This window comes from Loxodonta africana, chromosome 24 (genome assembly GCF_030014295.1).
Source record: "Loxodonta africana isolate mLoxAfr1 chromosome 24, mLoxAfr1.hap2, whole genome shotgun sequence".
Taxonomy (NCBI): domain Eukaryota; kingdom Metazoa; phylum Chordata; class Mammalia; order Proboscidea; family Elephantidae; genus Loxodonta; species Loxodonta africana.
This window is the reverse complement of record NC_087365.1, coordinates 6,049,113-6,071,923: the sequence shown is the minus strand read 5'-3', so window position 1 is coordinate 6,071,923 and position 22,811 is coordinate 6,049,113. Positions and strand designations below refer to the sequence as shown.

The window sequence follows — 22,811 nt, the reverse complement described above, 5'->3', positions numbered from 1 at the left end:
GTAACTGACTTGTTTTGCTCAGTGTAATGCCCTCCAGCTTCATCATGTTGTTAAATCCATGCAGCTTCCTCATTGTTCTTTATCGTTGCGTAGTGTTCCTTCGTGCGTTAAGTACCATAGTCCGTTTATCCATTCATCTCTTGATGGGCACCTGGGTTGAAAAAATAGAGATTTTAAATAGTAGTAACTAATCCAGCTGTTTGGGGGCAACTGTGGTACAACCATAGATCTAAGCCAAATTGTCACTCTTCAAATCACTCAATAAACTGTGAGTGGGCACTGAAGGGTAAATTCTCTCCTGTTCTTATAAAAACAAAATGTATGTATATATGTATATAACTGCAGTGGGATCTAAATGGAGAAATAATGGTCATTTTCTACATTTGGAAATAGAAGACATAACTTATACTTCAGCCAGCAGTTTTCAGTTTCTTAGCACTGACAATTTAAGTAAATTTTATTTGAGTTGAGGAGATCTAATTTTGTTATGATTGACAAACGAAAATTAGCCTTTTCTGCTGTTAAGATTGCCTAGCATTCCTATCAGTCAGGTGGAATGTGGAGTGAGATTGCACAGCTGTGGACTTGCACATCATTAAAGCCATGAAAGAGTTAAAAGTCACTTCCTCTGATGGATTTAAAACAGCCACATGTATACAAACAAGTTTTTAAAACTGCCCCATTTTACATATTTGTCGAGAGACAGTATAGTTGCTGCATTTTTATGTCTAGATTATATTACAGATATATCTCAATAAACCATGAAGAACCACCATAGATTCTAGAAGCTGGCAGTCTGTGCTTAAATAAATACCTCGTGGAGCACCTGTTTTATGTTATGGGCTCTGTAATCGTACTGACGTTCACACAGAAGAAGACCTTGAGCCTGTGGAACAGCTGTCCTTAACCAGCTTCAGGGACTCTTAGCTGGGGGTGGCAGCAGTGAAAAGCAAGCCAGGTATGACTGTCATGGCATCGATGCCATGGTGCAATGGCTATTCTCGGTCCCAAATGCTTCAAAATGAAAGGGATTGCAAAATTGCAAAACACTACCCCATGCTGTCAACACAGGGTAGACACTTTCAGTCATCAGTTTAACTTTTTTATGTACTTCACCATTGTCTTAGTTACCTTGCTAAGGTAACTTAGTGGGGGGCTTTCAGAAACAGAAATTTATTTTCTCACGATTGATGAGGCTAGAACTCTGAATTCAGGGCACCAGTTCTAGGGAAAGGCTTTCCCTCTCTTTGGGCTCTAGGAAGTCCTTGTTCCTTGGTTCCTTGGCAATCTTCCCCCCATCTCTGCTTGCTCACTTGCTTGTTTAATCTCTTTTAAATCTCAAAAGAGATTGATTTAAGGCACACCCTACACTAATACTTCCTCATTAACATGACAAAGAAAACCCATACCCAAAAGGCATTATAACCACCAAACCAAACCTATTGCCATCAAGTCCATTCCGACTCATAGCGTCTCTATAGGACAGAGTAGAACTGCCCCATACAGTTTCCAAGGAGCCCCTAGTGGATTCAAACTGCTGATCTTTTGGATAGCAGATAACCAAAACCAAACCCCCTGCCATCAAGTCAAGTCATGGCAACCCTATAGGACAGAGTAAAATTGCACCATAGGATTTGCAAGGAGTGGCTGGTGAATTCGAACTGCTGACCTTTTGGTTAGCAGCAAAGCTCTTAACCACTGCGTCACCAGGGCTCCAACCACAGACACAGGTGTTAGGATTTGTAACATGTATTTTGGGGGGGCACAATTCAATCCATAGCAACCATGTGGTTTTTTGCAAATGTATTTCTTTCTAATTGTTAAGTAAATTTATCTACTCAATGCCTCCTCATAACAATGTTTATTTAAGGGTCCGGGTTTGTGCATGAACTGAAGGATATATAAAGGGGCTTATTTTGGGGGTAAGAGAGGGTGTATATATTTGACTGGTGTATTAGCATACCTTGGTCAACACCCCAGGGTATAATCCAACATAGCCACTAGCTGGAGGAATGTCCTTGGCAGGTCCAAACCCCAGATGGATTCTTAAATTCTGAAAGCCATCCTGGTAATACGGGGTCCCAATCTAGAGTTGGTTATGTAACTCTAGTAGTGGTTCTACAAGTGTGGTCCCTGGGCCAGCATAGCAGCAAGGCCTGGGATCTTGTTAGCAACCTGTGTTCTCAAGGGCCACCCCAAGCCCACTGAATCAAGAACTCTGGGGGCGGGGGCCAGCCGTCTAGGTTTTAATGAGCCCTCAAGAAGACTCTGATGATCCCTTGTGTTTGAGAGCCACCACTCCAAGGATATCCCTTAAATGGCCATAAAGCTGGGACGAGAGAGGGCTGGTTGTTTCCAGGGTAGTTGGTGTATATAAACTATGAGTCTTGGAAGTCCTTCTGAGGTCAGTCAGAAATCTACACCCTCTGCCCACGTTCTCGGCAGTCTGAGTCTGTCGTTTTCATGGCTTCAGAAGCTTTGTGGTATCTGGGCTATTTATTTAGTTCATAGAATTACAAATATTTGTAATATTTCCAATAGTTTATCCAGTGCTGGCAACGTTCCACTGCTATTCATAAGGTTTTCACTGGCCAATTTTTTCAGAAGTAGACCTCCAGGTCCTTCTTCATTTTACTTGGATCCACAATCAACACCTGTTTTAGGCTGGGTTCTCTAGAGAAGCAAAACCAGTAAAGCATTTAAACATATATATAGAAAGATTTGTATCAAGGAAACGGCTCACACAATTGTAGAGGCTGGAACGTCCCAAGTCTGTGGATCAGGATAGAGGCTTCTTTTGATTCACGTAGCACAGGAGCTGGTAAACCAAAGATTAGCAGGTCTGAGAGCAGGCTGTGAAGATCCATGAATACAAAGACTTGCAGATAAGCTGATAGCTCAAGTCCCAAGAGCCAGAGGTCAGACGAACAAGAGGCAGCCACAGAATCCAGAGTGAGCAAAAAGCCAGAACATCTCCTTATATTCGGATGCAGGCCACACCCCCAGGGAAGCTCACAGCAGATTCCATTTTGGGAGTGATCACGCATAAACACAGAATCATGGCCCAGCCAAGGTGACAGACAACATTACCCATCACAACACCATGGAAGCAGCAGTCAAGAAATCAAACGATGTGTTGAGCTAGGCGGATCTGCTGCAAGAGACCTCTTTAAAGTGTTCAAAGGCACAAATGTCAGTTTGAGGACTATGGTGCACCTGGCCCAAACTCAATATTTTCATCTGCCTCATATGCATGTGAAAGCTGTACAGTGAATAACGAAGACCAAAGAAGAATTGATGCATTTGAGTTATGGTGTTGGCAAAGAATATTGAATATACCATGGAAGAAGTACAGCCAGAATGCTCCTTAGAAGCAAGGATGGTGAGTCTACACCTCACATACTTCGGCTATGTTATCAGGAGGGGCCAGTCCCTGGAGAAGGAGATCATTCTTAGTAAAGTAGAGAGTCAGTGAAAAAGAGGAAGACCCTCAACAAGATGGACTGACACAGTGGCTGCAACAACGGGCTCAAGCATAACAGCGATCATGAGGGTGGAGTAGGACCGGGAGGTGTTTCATTCTGTTGTATGTAGAGTCGCTGAGTCAGAGCCAACTTGATGGCACCTAACAACAGCACCATCCAGTGCTGACACGTGGTAAGTGCCTAATTTATGTTGCAAAAATGTTACCAATATCCTAACCTGATTTTTATTTTGGGGACCCCCTCTTTTTCCTTTTATTAAAATGGTATTCCCATCGTATCCTCACAGAAAACAAATGTTACTCAGGTGTGATAAGTAGACAAGTGTCTGAAAGCTTATCTAAAGGAAACCTCATTTGGCTGAAAGAGTGAGAGTGGCCTTGGATCTGATTTAACTTACATCTAACATCATTTCTCTACCTTTAATGTACAACTTAGACTGTCTTATGTCAATGACATAAATAAGAAGAATTCATCATAAATTTAGTATATTTTGGATCCCTTCAAAGGGTAGAACAGAAGTCAGAATAACTGTCTTAGTCATCTAGTGCTGCTGTAACAGAAATACCACAAGTGGATGGCTTCAACAAAGAGAAATTTATTTCCTCACAGTAAAGTAAGCTAAAAGTCCAAATTCAAGGTGTCAGCTCCAGAGGAAGGCTTTCTCTGTCTGTCAGCTCTGGAGTAAGGTCCTTGTCTTCAGTCTTCCCCCAGTCAAGGAGCTTGTCCAAAGGACGCGCTGTGTTCCTGGTGCAGCTTTCTTGGTGGTATGAGGTCCCCAACTCTCTGCTTGCTTCCATTTCCTTTTGTCTCTTGAGAGAAAAAAGGTGGTGCAGGCCACACCCCAGTGAAGCTTTCTTTACATTGGATCAGGGAGGTGACCTGAGGAAGGGTGGTGTTACAATCCCACCCTAATCCTCTTTAGCATAAAGTTACAATCACAAAATGAAGGATAACCACATAATACAGAGAATCATGGCCTAAGCAAGTGGACACATATTTTTGGGGGGACACAATCCAGGCCATGACAATAACATTCTCTGAAAGGACCTTTCACAACAAAGTTTCACCAATAAGATGTTTCTGTTCCATAGATTAGAAGACAAGGTTCACAAGTTTTTTTGTCTATTTTACATTACTTTGTGCGTCTGCGCTCATGAGCTCCAAACTATGAAAAATGCTGGAAATAATCTTCCTAGTCAGTAGCCTTTCAACCTGAGGCAGCTGTGGTGAAATGAGTTCTTTTATGTGGCCTTTTGTCTTTTTTTTTTTTGTCTTGGTTCTTTGGAAAAATAGCTTGAGAGATTCCCTCCCCCCCCCCCCCGCCCCTAAGCCCTGAGGAGACCTTTACCCAAGTTTTCTACCCCAGAGAGTTTGTTATTTTTGTCCAGGTTGATTGACATTTCCTAGGTAAGCTGTAAACAACTTGGTTGGATACTTTTTGTCTGGTCCTGGACTACAGCCTGCCCTGTAATTAGTACACACCTTGCAGGGATTGGCCAATAAACTATGCAAATAAAGTGCCTATGACTTACAGAGAGGGGATTGGTCAGTTCGTGGTCTTGGTGGGAGGGCCGTGCCTTGAAATTGATGAGAAGTTTGTGTATAGAAGCAGCAGACCCCACAGAGGTTTTTCAGACAGAAAGAAGCAGGAAGAGGAGCAGAAGGGAGAAGAAGCAGAGAGAGAGAAGGAGGCAAGGAACCTCCTAAAAGAGCTGTAATACTGAAGACAGCTAGAGGCCCAGAAGGGGCCCGGCAGCAGAGCTGGTGATGACAAGCCTGGAAGGGGCTCTGCGGCAGAGGCAGCAGCAACAGGCCCGGAAGGGGCCTTGCAGCAGAGTTGGTAGGATAGACAGCAGGGCCGAGAGGAGCGAGTCCTCAGAGGGCTGAGAGGAGCGTGCCCCCAAGGGGCCGAGAGGAGGCCTGCGGGGCCGAGAGGAGCGAGTCCTCAGAGGGCTGAGAGGAGCGTGCCCCCAAGGGGCCGAGAGGAGGCCTGCGTGGCCGAGAAGACCTGAGAGAGCTGTTCTGCACGTTGAAGGGAGACTGCCTGCGTGCTTCCTGGTCCTGACCCGGTTGATTCAGACCCCGAGTTGTACCCTGTTACTTTAATAAACCACTTAACTGTGAGTCTGGTCTGTGAGTTCTGGGTGGTCGTTGCAATGGATTATCAAACCGAGCAGAGAAGTCGAGAGTGCCGTGGGAAGGATGGCTAGTGTCAGAATTAGTAAAAAGGTTGGAGAGTGGGGTGTGTCTGACCTCCACCTCATGGAAATCAGCTTTGTGCTGATGGTGATTCTCGCCATCCCCCCTGAAGTTAGACAGGTTCTGTCACCGCTGTTGCTACTGCTACTACTCCTACTATTACCACTACTGCTACTACTGCTGCTACTGCTACTACTACTACCACCTACTGCTACCTACTGCTACTACTGCTGCTACTGCTACTACTGCTACTACTACTACCTACTGCTACTACTACTACCTACTGCTACTGCTGCTACTACTACTACCTACTGCTACTACTGCTGCTACTGCTACTACTGCTGCTACTGCTACTACTACTACCTACTGCTACTACTGCTGCTACTGGTACTACTACTACCTACTGCTACTACTGCTGCTACTACTGCTACTACTACTACCTACTGCTGCTGTTGCTGTTACTACTGCTGCTGCTACTACTGCTGCTACTACTAGCCCTTCACAGCAGTAAAGGACAATGCAAGAAGACCCTTTTGTGGTTTTTATGCCGCAGGAAAATGGCAGTCTTCATCTACGCCTTTACTGGGTTGTGGACGAAGCTGGCTTGGAGTTTTTCTAGGCTCCGTAGGGCATTTGGTGATTGTGTGTTGAAAGGCTCTTTAACCAGTTTCCTGTTTCCTTTCTCATTCTCTTTTACATTTGTTCACGTACTATTTGGCATAAACTATCAGTTTGGTACATGGCATAGAAAGCGTATATGCATTTATAATTCTCCTTGCAAGCCAGCTTACACTAAATGATTCATTGCGTGACTCTCTTAACCGAGGCCACCAAACGCTGATTGTGGGTGATAAGATCGGACATCTGCATCTACTAGACTAATAATGTTTGTTACCACTTTTCAACATTTGTAATAGAGCATTGATTTCTATTATGAAAGGTTGAGTTTTACATGATTATTGATTTACAGTTATGTATAAATCAGCCTTCCATAAAGAAGCAGTCCTTCTTTATTACCAACAAAATTTTAAAAGGAATCTGTGGAAACTTCAAGACTCTTTACCACCATCATTTTTTAAAGCCAGGTAAAGAAGTCAGGGACGGCTCCTGATGTCAGTGTTCTGTTACAGTTCATGTTGCTGTGTGTGCTGAGGCTGGGTACACTGTTCAGTGCACACTGTTTGGATTGCTCTCTCTGGCCTTGGAAAAAATGCCGAGTGTTTATATGACCTGTCAGAGACAGCACAGTCAGGTCTTTAAATACAGATTCTTCTTTCTAATGGTTTTTATTCATGGCCTCAGCCAACCCCCTGCCCTCCTTGCCCTCCACCTCCTGTGTCCCTCAGCACCCAGGAGTTATTACAGGAAGCTCCTCGAACTGAAATATTCCTGTCTGCTTTGTAATCTCCCTTGGACCCCAAGCAGTCAGCTACTCAATTTGATAAACCATTCCAGAAACACAAATTTGGAGAGAGTGATCTGCTTGTGTTTTTTTACTTGCTAACGACTCTGATGGCATAGAATTCTAAACCAGGCAGAACGGAAAGGCACTAATAGTTATGAAACCCTTAAGGCCTGTCGAACAGAGCTGTGTTTGGTGTGGCGGTGACCCTGACTAAATCTCTTTAATCTCCTTGTCTGTAAAATGGGGTGCCTGCTCCGGCGCATACTCTGGATATTTCTGAATCCCTCCTCACAAAATAAAGGGTCTTAAAAGAAAAAAACACTGCTGTCATTATTCTTGATTAACATCAAATATTAAGAGCTCAAAGATTTTCATATGAAAGGTCTACTGTCATTAGGTGGATGACTAAGTCGTTATTTTAGACAACCATGAAATATTAAAATATGATTTGTGTTATTTGGGATAATTAATCAAAAATTTTTGCTTATTATTGCCTTATGAAAAACATTTTAACATAAAAATGATTACTTAATAGTTTTATTTTATATGAAATCATAAGGAGATTGTTGTTGTTAGAGGCCGTCGAGTCAGCTCTGACCCATAGCGACCCTATGTATAACAGAACGAAACACTGCCCAGTCCTTCTCCGTCCTCATGATAGTTGTTATGCTTGAGCCCATTGTTGCAGCCACTGTGTCAGTGCATCTCATTGAGGGTCTTCCTCTTTTTCGTTGACCCTCAGCTTTACCAAGCGTGATGTCCTTCTCCTGATGACATGTCAAAGTATTAAGACGAAGTCTCGCCATCCTTGCTTCTAAGAAGCATTCTGGCTGTACTTATAAACAGATTATTATTACTTATTGTCTTAGTTATCTAGTACTGCTATAACAGAAATATCACAAGTGGATGGCTTTAACAAAGAGAAATTTATTCTCTCACAGTCTAGGAGGCTAGAAGTCTGAATTTAGCATGCCAGTTCCAGAGGAAGACTTTCTCTGTCAGCTCTGGGGGAAAGTCCTTGTCATCAGTCTTCCCTGGTTGAGGAGCTCCTTAGCACAGGGACCCCACATCCAAAGGACGTACTATTCTCCTGGCTCTTGTTTCTTGGCGATATGAAGTCCCCACGTTTCCCTTTTATATCTTAAAAGAGATTGATTTAAGACACAACCTAATCTTGTAGATTAAGTCCTGCTTCATTAACATGGTACTTTTATTTTTATTGTACTCTAGATGAAGGTTTACAGAGCAAACTAGTTTTTCATTAAACAGTTAGTACACATACTGTTTTATGATATTGGTTAACAACCCCATGACATGTCAACACTCTCCCTTCTCGACCTTGGGTTCCATATTACCAGCTTTCCTGTCCTCTCCTGCCTTTTAGTCCTTGCCCCTGGGCTGATGCGCCCCTCTAGTCTCATTTTGTTTTACGGGCCTGTCTAATCTTTGGCTGAAGGATGAACCTCAGGAGTGACATCATTACTGAGCTAAAAGAGTGTCCAGCGGCCATATTCTCAGAGTTTCTCCAGTCTCTGTCTGGCTAGCAAGTGTGATATTTTTTTGTGAGTTAGAATTTTGTTCTACATTTTTCTCCAGCTCTGTCCGGGACCATCTATTGTGATCCCTGACAGAGCAACCAGTGGTAGGTGGGCACCATCTAGTTGTACTGGACTCAGTCTGGTGGAAGTCTTGGTAGATGTGGTCCATTAGTCCTTTGGACTAATCTTTCCCTCATGTCTTTAGCTTTCTTCATTCTCCCCTGCTCCTGAAGGGGTGAGACCAGTGGTATTTTGTATACTTTTAATTGTAGGAATATATAAATTAGCTGACATCAAACTTGGTTTTTTCTGTGTGGCACTGGTGTTATAAAATTTTTCAATGTAAAATAAACAAAAGGGGAAAACAATTCCTTTAAACTCTTTGTACCACTTTCCTAACACTCTGATGTGGTGTGTTCATGTAGAGCCAAGGACAAAGACTCAGTTTGAGGACAGCTATGGGTCTTAAACTGCTTGCCCAATCTATCTCGAAATGAATCTGCAAGAAAGCCTGGTTTTGCGCTTCAGGGGTTGACTTAGCTGTTCAGACATCACAAATCATAGGTTCTGTACCTCCTTCAACATCTCATTTGTAATTTAACCCCCTGAAAATCAATCAGTCTTGTCCTTTTGTGAAGCAACCAAAATAATTATAGGAAACCATAGCTTGTACTTTTATGTCAGGACCCAAAAGGTGGCTGCAGTTGGCTGGGATATTAATATTTAGGTCTCACCTTGGCTTTGCCTCTGCAGAAAATCATAAGTATTATTCACAAGAGAAAAACTGGTCTCTGATCATTTAATTCATCCCAACTAATTTAACTAATTCATCCTAGTTAAACTTCTTTTCAAGTTTAATTTATCCTGACTAATATGCTTCCAAGCTGGAAGTGCAGTTTCTTTATTCATTATGAGAAATATGCCTGCTGAATGACTGGTCAGTGTATTTTCCCAGTTTGGAAATTACTGAGAAACCAAATATAGTTTCAAAGCTTACTTCATCAACATCGAGTTGGAACACAGAAATTGGGTGTTTTTATGACATTGTTGAGTATGACAGTAACTAAGAAAGGCAAGTCACTGAAGGGGCTTCCTCCCAAACTAGCCAGAAGCCTTAGAGTCATTCCAGGATGCTTTTTAATAAGTTAAGGTATTCCAGTGACTTGACCCATGTAATTAAACTCTTGGAAAAACTCAAGTTAGATCAGGCAAAGACTGTAACAGTTGAAGTTTATTAAAGAAGATTATAAATCATACCCAGACTTAATTTTATTCCAGATGTTTTATTATATATAACTATGAAACTTTTCAAACATATAGAAAATTAAAGAGAACTGTATAATTACTCACCACCCAGATTCTACCATTGACATTTTATTATACATGCTTTATCCCATATTTGTCTGTCCATCCTCCCATCCATCTGTCTTATTTTTATACATCTCCAAATAAGTTTCAGACATCAGTACACTTTTTAAAAACTTTATTTTGAAATTTTTAGAACATTCTCAGAAGCAGAAAAAGCAGTATCGTGAAGCCCCATGTACCCATCACTCTGATCCACCAATTGTCAACATCTTGCCAGTTGTTACGGATTGAATTGTGTCCCCCCAAAAATATGCGTTGTAAATCCTAACCTCTGCCTGTGGTTTTTTTGCCTGTGGTTATAATCCCATTGTGAATGGGTTGTGTTTGTTATGTTAAGGAGGCAGGATTAGGGTGTATTTTGAGTCAGTCTCTTCTAAGGTATAAAAGAGATTAAATAAGCAATGGAGAGAAGCAGAAATAGGGGAAGGGAAATGCCAAGCTGCATGGAGATTGTCTAGAAGCAGAAGCTCAGAAGAGACAAGGACTTTCCTCCAGAATCGACAGAGCCTTCCCTTAGAGCCGGCACCCTGAATTTGAACTTCTAGCCTTTTGAACTGTGAGGAAATAAATTTCTGTTTGTTAAGCCACCCATTTATAGTATTTACAGCAGCACTAGATAACTAAGACACCCGTCTTGTTTTTCTCTTTCCCTCAACTGCACTTTTTTTTCTTGAGTAATTTAAAATGGACAGCATATCACTTCACTCGTAAGTACTCGTATCTCTAACACATTACCATTTGACAAAATCAACAAAATTCCTTAATTTAGCCCTTGTCAGTTTTCCCTAATCTTCTGAAACAGTGTGTTTTTGCATTTTCTTTGTTGGAATCAGAATCCAAATAAGGTCCACGTATTACAATTAAATCTCTACATTCTTTTTTGATTTTGCTCCCCAGAGTCCATAATCTCAATTGCCTTATCTTCAGGTTCACTGATTCTTTCTTCTGCCAGTTCAAATCTACTGTTCAACCCCTCCAGTGAAATTTTTTTGTTTCATTATTGTGTTTTCCAGCTTTGGTATTTCTGTTTGGTTCTTTTTAAAAATTTCTGTCTATTGAAATTGTAATTTTGTTCCTGTATCATTTCCTAATTTCCTTTAGTTCTTTGACCATGTTTTTCTTTAACTTTTTGAGCATGTATTTAATTCCATTGTTTTAAAGTCTTTGTCTAGTAAGTCCTTTATCTATCCTTCCTCAGGGGCAGGTTCTGTCCCTTTTTTTTCTTTTACATGGTACATCCTTTTCTGCTTCTTTGTATGCTTTGTAGTTTTTTGTTGAAACTGGGAGATTTGACTATTACAATGTAATTCTGGAAGTCAGATTCTTCTGGGCTTGCAGCTGTCAGCACTTTAAGACCAGGTTCCTTGTCTCAGAGTGCTAGCTGTCACAGCTTTATCAGCAGGCTCCCTTCCTGGGAATGTTGGCTATTGCCTCTTTAACACTAGGCTTCCTCTCTGAGAGTGCTGGCTGTCACTGCTTTGAGACCACAATCTCTGCCTGGGTGTGGCAGCCACTGCAGCCAGCAGTGGTATGGGCAGGTGTGGACAGTATGGTATAAAAAAAATATATAGACAGGTGAAAATCCAAAGCTCTCCTTCCATGTATGTCACCTTTTTTCTTTATTCAGCATTTGCTTAGAGGCTGTAACCTTTGACCAATTGCCAGAGTTCTAAGGCTGTTGATTTATTCTACCAACTTCTGCTTGTGTTTTTGTTTTCCTGTGGGGGGACACGAAGTGCAACCGCTTATACCACCGTCTTGCTCCACCTCTGATGTTCTAAATTTTTTTTAATTTTATAATCTCTTCCTCCATTTTTCATACCATATTGATTTGTTGAAGATATTGGATCATCTGTCTTGGAGGATTCATCTTCTGGATTTGGGTGATTATATCCTCGTGGTGGTGTTTAACCAGTTTCTCTCTCCTTTGCTGCCTGTAAGCAGGTGGTTAGATCCAGCTGTGACTACATTCTAGGCCAGTTATCTTGGCACGACAACGTCTTAGGTGGAACTGGTACTTCTTATGACATCTCCTCAGGAAGCACATGAAGTGGCCATCCCATAGTTAGTAATGTGAAGACTGATCTATGGGTTCAGATGCAGTCTTCATAAAATTATGATCAATTCCTGGATTCATTCATTAATTTTGACTTACAAGATGGTGACTTTTTAAATTCGATCGTTTCTTCTGCATTTACTAGTTGAAAGAACTTTTCCTCACCAACTACTTCGTAACTCTGAAATGTGTTTTTTTTTTTTTTTAACTTACAAAGATGCAGGATAAATGCTTGATTCTATCCCTTTATTTATCAGTTTTCAGAATAATGAGTTACCCTAGTAACCTCCAAAGCTTTTTTTTTTTAAATGAACTCATAGATTTTTATGTATTTGCCACGTTGCTGCGCATTGCAGTCATTCTTTTTTTTACTCCAGTTGCCACCATCTTTGGCCAATGGGAGTCTCTTCAGGGTGGCCCCTGAGTCGTTTTGACACAACCAGTGATCTTTGATAGCTTCCTTACTTTCTGGTATGACCAGATATTCAAAACTCATCTTGTACATTTCCTGCCCCAGACCTGGAATAGAGCATTTCTCAAAGGGGCCCTAGTTCCTTTTAGTATCTAGATACCACAGTCCAGGCAGGAGCATAGGCGTACTTTTTAACCTTTCCTAGTAGTATCTGTATTTTTTAAATTATAAGGAGGCCCTAGTAAAAGTTTAAGAATGAAGTTTGTTGAATTGGAAATGTGATCCATTTCTCTCAACAGCATCTAGGAGCCTGACCATCCCTAAAATCACTCTGTAAGCCTTAAAAAATCCTGATGGCCTAGCCATACCCCAAACCAATTTCAGCAGACATTGTAGATATTCTATAAGAATTTTGAAAGTTCCAGGTGGTTCCAGTGTGCTGACAAGGCTAAGAACGCTTGTCCGGCAGTGACAGTTACCTTATGCCATGGAATTCTAACTACAAACCAAGCAACTAGGATAAAGACTCACTTGGGCACTAGCCATACAAACAGTGAAGTGCAGCAGGCAACATAGAATGACTGTTAGGTGGAAAATATACTTATTTTAAAGGTAGATATCCAAGGTCACTTATACAGAAATAAAATTTTAGAAACATTCAAACAACATCTGTTATTGTTGAGTTGTTTTTTTTTTTTTTTTAAATAACAGTGTATGAAGAATGGTATGTAGGGATTGGTGAGCTTCCAAGATGAGAAAACTTGTCTGTGCTGTTACAGGGCCCTTGCTGATGTCCAATAAATTCAAACAGTCTTGGTTATACATGTTTTAAAGGACAGCAACTCATGCAGCATATAAAATTATGAAAACAGAAAAGTATTGATTACACATCCCATTATTTGATCTACAGGATAGATATAAAAACCAAGAGAATACAGGATATATTAGGGCTGGCTAAAATCTAGCTTTAATCATTGTGTTCTCTTGGATTAGGATAACAAGACTTGTGGTAAATTTCATATGGGTACACGCACATACACACACAAATGAGTATGTGTAAAAACTGATAAAATCCAAGTGATCTGTAGTTGATTGTATTATATCAATAATGTACCATAGTTATATAAGATTTTATCAGTTGGGAATCTAGGTGGAAGGTACACAGGATCTTCTGTACTATTTTTGAAACTGCTTGTAAATCTAAAATTATTCAAAAAAAATTAAAAGTACCTGGACTCTGGAAAATCCCCTTAGAATATCTTAGGTTCCAGTCATTTCTGCATAAACTGTCTTCTGCTAACTTGATTACAGAACCCTTTAAAAATATGTAAGTCTGCCAGGGATCGGACTGGACTATGGGATAGAAAATGATACCCGGGAAGAGTGAGCTCCTTGGATCAAGTAGGCACATGTGACTACGTGGGCAGCTCCTGTCTGGAGAAGAGATGAGAGGGCAGAGGGGGTCAGAAGCTGGCCGAGTGGACACGAGCGGAGAGTGGAGGGAAGGAGTGTGCTGTCTCATTAGAGGGACAGCACGAGGAGTATATAGCCAGGTATATATAAATTTTTGTATGAGAGACTGACTTGGTTTATAAAGTTTCACTTAAAGCACAATAGAAGTTTAAAAAAAAAAAAAAAGTATGTACATCTGCTAACCAAAAGTCAGCAGTTTAAATCCACCAGCTGCTCCTTGGAAACCCTATGGGGCAGTTCTGCCCTGTCCTATAGGGTCTCTGTGAGTCGGAATTGAGTTGATAGCAATGGGTTTGGGTTTTAAAAATATGTATATCTCATTGGTAACCAGATACTGCAAATTTGTATTGTGTCCGCTGTTTCTGTCTTGTAGATCCGAATCACCACCACACTCAGACTTACCGAGGGCACAGTTGGGTCAGCGTGTCACTACCTTGGATGAACAAGATAGTTCTCTCAAAGAAGAGGTAGCTAAGCCCACTGACGTTTTCACGGTCAAAAATGAGCACCAGAGGATGAAGGTTAATTTTTTTTTTCTTTTAAATAAGTTTCAAGTTGTACAAGTTATTAACTTGAGGTTATAGTTATGTTCTTAAGAATAACTAACATATTTGAATAAAGAAGGTAATGATAAGTGAGATTTAATTTTGGGGGGCTTTGTTGTTGTTGTTTTAACTTTCTGATCCCAGGCCTTTTGAATAATGTGTCAGGAATCCCAATTCCTGACATAGTGTTAATTCAGGTCCTGGAGGTAACCTGTTTAAACACATCTACCACATTTTCTAAGGAATTTAGGAGCATCATGTAATAGTTTGGTTTTCTGTCTCCACTCCATATTTTAAAAATACCATATGGTCATTCATGTCAATTCAGCAAATATCTATTAATCCATTACTGCACACTGGTACCGGCCCAGACCCATTGGGGAAAAAGAGATAAGTAAAATGTGGCCCCTCCTTCTGGAAATAGTGATGTCATTTGGCATTATGGGATGAACGTAGTAAGAAAATGTCTAGGAAGATGGACCTTCAGAAAAGGTGGCGAGCCATCTGGAGGAACCATGAGGACAGATTTTGTGATGAAGGGAGTGAAGGGGCATGCCGGGGACCCTTAAAAGATTGACAGGATTTTGACAGGCTAAGAGTACAGGAAGGAGCCCTGGTGGCGGAGTGGTTAAACGCTTGGCTGCTAACCAAAAGGTTGGCATTTGAACCCACCAGTTGCTCTGCAGGAGAAGGCTGTGGCACTCTGCTTCCATAAAGTTTACAGCCGTTGAAACCCCATGGGCAGTTTTACACTGTCCTTTTGAGTCGCTATGAGTCAGAATTAACTCAACGGCAAAAGGTGAGGGCACAGGGTGAAGGGCAAGGGTAACTGGAAAAGACTGTTTTGGGCAAAAGAACAGGCTGGAAAACCCAGCACATATTCAGGAAACAGGGCTGCAGGGCAGGACTCAGGTCTGGGGCTGCCCTGTGGTTATGAGATGAAGCCCAAGAGGTAGCCCTTTGCACAGAATTAGACCAGGGAGGTTGTGTTTAATAGATTTGGGAAAGTGATTGAACTTTTTGAACGAAGCTGTGAGATGATTTCTGCAGCGTCTTAGAGAATTTCTCCTGTTTGGGTTGGGACAGAGACAGTGGAGGAGGGAGCCCCACAGTGGTTCAGGCAAGAGGCAGGAGGGACTTGACTTAGGAGCTGGTACAGAGGGAGAGTTTGAGGAGGGGGAACAGGAGTGGGTGGAGCAAATTCCCAAGGAAAGCACAAGGGGTGAACTCAGCAGCCCAGATCTAGAGCTTTCCTGTTGCAGTACTCACCGTTCTTGAGAGAAGCCATATTCAGAGAGATGGTCTTTCTTTTCCCAGGTTTAATGTCTTATGGATTTGTCTTGTTTCAAAGTGTATTTTTTATTCCTATATGTGATATATGGTTTTCTGGCTTTGATTTTTTTAAACAACATTTTATTGTGTTTTCACAGCAGCTTAGGTTCCCGTTCAACAGTTTCTGCACAGATTGTTCAGGGACATTATTCATGACGTGTGAGCATCCTCACTGTTTCCATCCTGGTCACTCTGTTTCTGTTAATCTAGTTTCCCTCCCCCTTAGGCTCTCAGCCTTTGTTTTAAAGTAATTGTTGATCATTTGGTCTCATATACATGATTTCTTAAAAGAATACAGTACTTACAAGTGATACAATTTTTTTAGCCAATTTGTTATCTAGCCACATCTGGCTCAGGGGTTGGTTTCAGTTCAAGCTTTGAAGAGCATCTCAGGGCAGTAGTCTTCTTGGGGAATCCTCCGTTCTCATTCCATCCAGTCAGTCTGGTTTTGTTGTGTTTTAGAAATTTGAGATTCTGTCCCACATTTTCTGCCATTTGACCAGTGTCCGCCTGTTGTCCTGATGAGAATGGTCAGTAGTGGTAGCTGGGTAGCATCTAGTTCTTCTGGTCTCAGGGCGATAAGGCCATGGTTTGTGTACACTGTTTGTCCTGTGGACTAGTTTCTTCTTTGGGTCTTTGGTTTCCTTCTTTCTCTTTTGCTTGGGCTGAGAAGAGACCAATAGTTGTATCTTAGATGGCTGCTCTAGCTTTGATTTTTTTTTTTCGTGTGCATAGTGCAGAGATTCTACACATGCCTTCTCTGCAGGCAAGCCTCTTCGCCTGTGCCTTGAAGTCACATGCCAGTGTTTCTTTGTGATCCAGAAATTCGTCATCACCCCTCAAGCCTTTTAGAGCACCTCAGTCCTCTCCAAGCCCCCCTTTTCTTACCTCTTCAATTAAAAGAGAGTATAAGGACTTCTTTCAGGCATGTTAGACATGTACCTGCACTGATACGGTGAGCCCACCAATTGCAGGCCCACCACCCAGAGCCACCCCTGTTACTGTTGCACCACAGGGTTCCAGACTGCCTCATCCTCTTCCTCTTGCTCCTCTCCAACCCTCACTTTCATCTTCCTCCTCCTCTCCTCTCTTCCTCTCACCCACCTTCTCTTCGTGCTCCTGCTCCTTCCCTCCTCCTCTCCTTCCCCTCCTCCTCCTCTTCCTTCTTCTGAGAGAAGAAGATACTGATCCAGCCCAGTGGGCCTCTCATCACGTGCATGCAGCTTTCAGAGATAACCCTTTATGTGTCCTTCCTGCTCCTGCTTTCATTTGTTGCGTTACGTGTGACCCCATACACAAACTATAGCTTTGTTTGAGGTATGATGCTGTATGTGTGAATCTTTAAAACTGTGTATTTTAAGAAAACCAGAACCTGTGTCTTTCAGAGCCATTGGTGTTGAAACCCTTCTTGCTCAGTGGTTAAGAGCTACGGCTCCTAACCCAAAGGTCGGCAGTTCGAATCCACCAGGCGCTCCTTGGAAACCCTGTGGGGCAGTTCTACTCTGTCCTGTAGGGTCACTATGAGTCGGAATCAACTTGATGGCAACCAGTTTGGGTTTTTTTGGTTTGTGTTGATAAAAATGTAGACCTTAAGAAGGATTTTGTTTTCGGGTTTCATTTTCACTTTCTTAAGTACTATGTGACAACATAGCTTTCCATACTTTTTCACTGCAAGTACCTCACACCTCAGCCACGTTGGGGTGAGATAAATGTTGGCGGCTGCCCTTTGCTATCTAAATCATCTCTTTTTTAAAAAGGTATAGAAGTATGTTTGTATCAGCAAACATGTTTCAAGTTCAGAACAGCCAATCTACTCATAATTTTTCAAATAATGCCTTTGTTATTAATTGGGTATTAAAATAACTAATGAAAAAATGATACTCTGCCTCCTCTGGTAGGCTTTTTGTTCCCTTTTCAGTCATAGTGATCTCATCTATCATAAAAATTACAAGTAAATTAATGACAAAATCTGTTCTTAAAAATGGACGTAAGTAGGAGGTTTCTCAGACGACTAGGCTGTAACTACAGAAGTGCACAGCCGCAGAGAAAAATGTCACCAAGACAGAATGGACAAGGCAAGCCTTGTGAACTTCAGGACACAGTGCTTTTGTGGGTTTAAGGACTGCTTAGGTTCACACACTATCCTTCAGTGATTAGCAAAATAAAATACTTTTGAGTTGTTTCTGTGTATTGAAACAATATAAGCATTTAGTAAATACTATGGGTTAAATATCTCTTTTTAGATAAAATCCTAAAAGGAAGTGATTTTTCAAAATTTAAGAACGTGCTACTAGAAATTACTTAGTTAAGAGTCTAATGAAGCTCAGAAATATTTACTTTCATCCCTTGGGTAAATGGCTAATTAAACAGCCACATGTAAATGATGTTTACCTGTGGGTCCCCATGCTGTCAGCTGGAGTCAATCCTGCCGCTTGAGTAAATACATCATTAAAGCTGCAGAAACCGGGATTATGTCCCCCGGAGACCAGATAAGATCTACAGCGCCAAGTAATCTGTTAGGCAATTACATAATTGAGCAGCATGCTTTTAAATCAGAAAAATTTGTAATTACTTTATGTGTAAAAAGATGAGTTGGGTGCTTCATTAATAGACAAAGTTCCTTAATATTCCTTTTCTCCCAGGTGATGTCTGTTTCTGTGGTGGGGAGCTTCCGCAGGCCAAGCAGAGCAGCATTTTGCTGGTGTTACTCACAGAGCCCGTTGAGCGCCCCTCCGACCCCCACACTCATACCTTGATTTTGTTCACCAGTAAGACTGTGATTGGCTACAGAAACACTTTACCTTTTTCACTAAAATGATGGACTGTTTTCTTGTTCTTGTCTCTTGAATACCTGTTTCCTGACTCATATGAATACTTTCTTCATTAACTGCTACATAGAGAACATCTCCTGCGTTTCCTATAACTAAATGTAACTAAAGCAGTCTTTTCTCTTTAAACACTGAAGAATTATTTCTGGTGTCCAAGAGGAAGGTTCTTGAGGAAGAGTCAGTTAAATCTGCTGTGGTCTGCAGCAGTGGTTTTTAATTCTCGTGCCTTTCTCTCTCTGTATTAATAGCACTGGGTTCCTTGTAGAAGGGAATTTAATTTCACAGAACGCCTTCACATTCATTTTCTCCTAGTACCACGCATCACAGAATTGAGATTCCTTTAGAGCTAGCATATGTTTTCTTTAAAAAACAAGCAGAAAAGAAAACTTGGAATATTAAGACAAACAAAGTGAAGAAAAGGAAAGTTGTCTGTTATCCTACTATCCATATATAACCCTGTTGGTGTTATGGTATACGGTTTTTCATATTTAACATGTTTACAACCATGAGTTGTACTGTTTGTGTGCGGAACCTCTCTTTTAGGGAACGTCCTTCCCTGTTGTTACGTGACCTTCCGCATCGCCTCGAACAGCTGCTCAGTGGCCCGTGTGGTGGCGCGTTGCCTCTAACCAGTCTCCTGCTGTTGACCATTCGAGTTGCTTCTAATGTTTCCTGTAGTAAAAAGGAGTTTCAAAGTACATCTGTGCAATCGGTTTTTACAAATACCCATGATAGTGCCTTAGAATGAATTGCTGGTTGCGGAGTTGTTAGGTCAAGAGGTGTGTCCATTGTTTGGGTGTTTGGCTGTGAGTTGCCAGGTCTCACTCCGGAAGGCTATCACACTTACCAGTAACGGATGGGAATACTGTTTCTCTGAGCTCTTCGTGAAATAATCCTATCAGGGTTTTGTTTGTTTGTTTTTCTTTTGCCAGTTTGAGAGATAAAAATGACATCCTTTTTTTTTTCTGACCGTTTTATTACAATTGAGGTCGAACTTTTTTCCTACCAATTTTTCATCCATTTCTATTTCTTCTTTTATAATTTGCCAGTTCATGTTCTTTGCTCATTTTTCTATTAGGTTAGTACTATTTTCCTTGTTGGCTTGTAAATACTCTTTCTATATAAATTTGTAGGCAATATTTTTAACAACTTGATTTTTACCTTTAATTTTGTTAATGGTGTTTTAGATATATATCTTTTCCATTAATATCTTCGCCCATCTGTTTATACATTTGAATATCACAATTGTTAAGTTTCTGAATATAAATTAAGAGCCGGGCTAGGTGACTCTTGGGGCTCTAGACATAGTAGGATCGATACTGAAAATGAACTTAGACAAAAATTCTAGTAGAATTGAGCCAGTAATTCTAGGAGTACTCTTAAGTGTAATTCATAGGGCGATTTATCTTTTAGGAGATCTAAAACATGGAGGTGTCAGCGTTAGTCACTCTGCAGATACCGTGTGGCTTGGCATTTAGCTTCCAAGCCCTTTCTCCTGACTGCTGGGAAGGCAGAAACGTGAGGGGCTAGTTTGTTGATGTTCCCTTAGGGTTGGGCATCTCTGAACAGGGAAACAGTCTCCTAGTCTTCCTTCCTGGGCTCCAAATGCCTGTAATTCAAGGAGAGCCTTTATTAGCTAACAGATAAGTTGAGACCCATGCATGGCCCATCATAAGCGCTATCAGAAAGGCTTATGATAACATCGTATGGTGGCATTTTTCAGATACTGGGCTCCAATTTGCAGAGCCCATTTAACCCCAGTATGAGATGTGTACAGCAGCAGCTTGTTAAATCTTCTCTAGGCCTTTGCTCCTTTGCAGGTATGAGTCAGTGTTGTCAGTCTCAGACTTACAGCTCCCTCAAATTGGGGGCTTCCTTAGAAATATTCCTTTCTAAAAGATCTGCGAACAGTACACCTTGAGAGTGTATTACAGATGTCTGTCCTGACTCTGCAGCAGTTGCTTTTGACTTTCCTTGACTGAGGGTGACATTGGTTTCTGTCCCTGTTCATCATTGTTCACTGCTTGTTAGGGACTTACATTGTGGATTCCTTTTCCGATGACCCATGGATAGGCCCTCTGCTCTCTGTGAGCTCCATGGTCCAGTAGAGCCAAGCCAACGATCCTTATGTTACAGTTTGACCATCCACCAAAATCGTTATACATATAAGATGCTCGTCTTTGAGAAATTATCTACAGAATTGTCTTAAAACACAAGTTCTTCTTTTTCTTTTTTGAATATCTTACGTTTTTGGTGGAAGTTTACACAGCAAATTAGCTTCCCATTTAGCAATTTCTACACAGATTGTTCAAAAGACAAGTTGTTTTATAAACATCCGTATGGAAAAAAAATAGGAGAAATCCTGCAGTTGAGTGCTGAGTAGTGAAGATGAGTAGGGTAAAATAGACTAAATAAAGCGAACTCTGTAATGTGGCCACCACCCCACCTGCCTCGGTGTGGAGGATTCTGAGCGCCGCCGCAGTAGTGGTACAAGGACTAGCAGAGACATCTGCGGTATGATTGCATTTTCTTCTGGGTTCTTGCCAAGCCCAGTGGGAACCCAGCTAAAGCAAATATGGTCTTACATGAAAGTGATACACGAAGGCATTGTGTGCCATCATGGAGGAACCAGTGAGAAGCAGTCTGAGTCACTGATAATCCAAAACCATTTCAGCATTCAGGGGAGGGGAAGAATGATAAAGTTGTTGTCATGGATTGAGGTGTGTCCCCCAAAATATATGTCAACTTGTTTAGGCCATGATTCCCAGTATTTTGTGGTGGTTCTCCATTTTGTGTTTGTAATTTTCCTGTATGTTGTGAATCCTAATCTCTGCCTGTGGTTAATGAGGCAAGATTAGATTATGTTAAAGAGGATTAGGATGGGATTGTAACACCCTTACTAAGGTCACATCCCTGATCCAGTGTAAAGGGAGTTTCCCTGGGGTATGGCCTGCACCACCTTTTAGCTTACAAGAGATGAAAGGAAAGGGAAGGGAACAGAGAGAGAGGGACCTCATACTGCGAAAAAAGCAGTGCCGGGAGTATAGCACATCCCTTGGACCTGAGGTTCCTGCACGGAGAAGCTCCTAGACGAGGGGAAGATTGATGACAAGGATCTCCCTCCAGAGCTGACAGAGAGAGAAAGCCTTCCCCTGGACTAATGCACTGAATTTGGACTTCTAGCCTAGTAGGCTGTGAGGGAATAAATTTCTCTTCGTTAAAGCCATCCACTTGTAGTATTTCCCTTATAGCAACACTACATAGCTAGGACAGTTGTTTATTTTACATTGCCTAAAATCCTATGAGATTATTAGTTAAAGCTGTTGTGTAAGACAATGTGTGATAGAAATATATTTGAAGCTCTCATGGAATATCTGGATTATTTTAAATCTCAGATATAGAAAATTACAGTTTTCACTATAGAATTTGAGCCAGTTCTTTTTGTTCATATTTTAAAATGCTTGTCATATATCCAGGGTATTGGACACACAAAATAGGAACTTGACCTTCTGTGGGAACAGACAGACTAGATCAGGAGGGGTGAAAACCTAGAAATAAGACATGTCTAAAATGGTCCACAGGGTATACCGGCAGTTGAGAGACGGCAGTGCTAGGAGGTGGTATCCACTCTTCATTCTGTCTTCCTGGACAGATTCTGAAAGCAGTACAGTCAGTGGTCTATGTGACAGCTGGGATTGGAGGAGTATGGCAGCCAGCGATGGGAACCAGCCTTGGCCCGTACTTCCAGGGTGGAACTCTTTACCTGAGCTACAGTCTACAGAAATGTGGATACTGAGCAGACCATCCCAACAGTTACCACAACTGGAGTGAAATCCAGGGACACAATTTTATAGAAATAGAAGAAAAGCTCCTGCTTCTAAAACTGGAACACAGTTCCTGACTTCAAGGCTAGTTTGATGCCAAGTCCTTTGGCTAAGCCCTTGAGGAAATGAATCCCTGATTCCTCCTCAGGGGACCTTCAGCCACTTTCCTTTCATGTGAATCACAAGGGAAGATTATCGTTTCCGCTTGTTCACTGGGTGATTACATTGTTACCTCTTCACTCTTGTACTGAAGATGGCCTGGGCGTTGTCCATGTTGACTTGTAAAGCCCCACATTCATCCCCTACAGGGGGGTCGGACACTGCCCTGTATGTGCCATCGTGGTCA

The 22,811-nt window shown here is 41.5% G+C and overlaps 1 protein-coding gene across 10 annotated transcripts in view; it reads left to right on the top strand.

Moving 5' to 3' along the window:
- The window catches only part of KIZ (kizuna centrosomal protein), a 153,533-nt gene that overhangs the window by 86,929 nt on the left and 43,793 nt on the right, over positions 1-22,811 (top strand). For all 10 annotated transcript variants that reach the window (XR_010319186.1, XR_010319185.1, XR_010319187.1 and 7 more), the window contains one exon: positions 14,310-14,457. Coding sequence is in view for 6 of the 10 variants with exons in the window: in XM_064275720.1 (XP_064131790.1) it covers positions 14,310-14,457 (148 nt within the window). In the remaining 4 variants the exon portion in view is untranslated. The remainder of the gene's footprint in view (positions 1-14,309; positions 14,458-22,811) is intronic.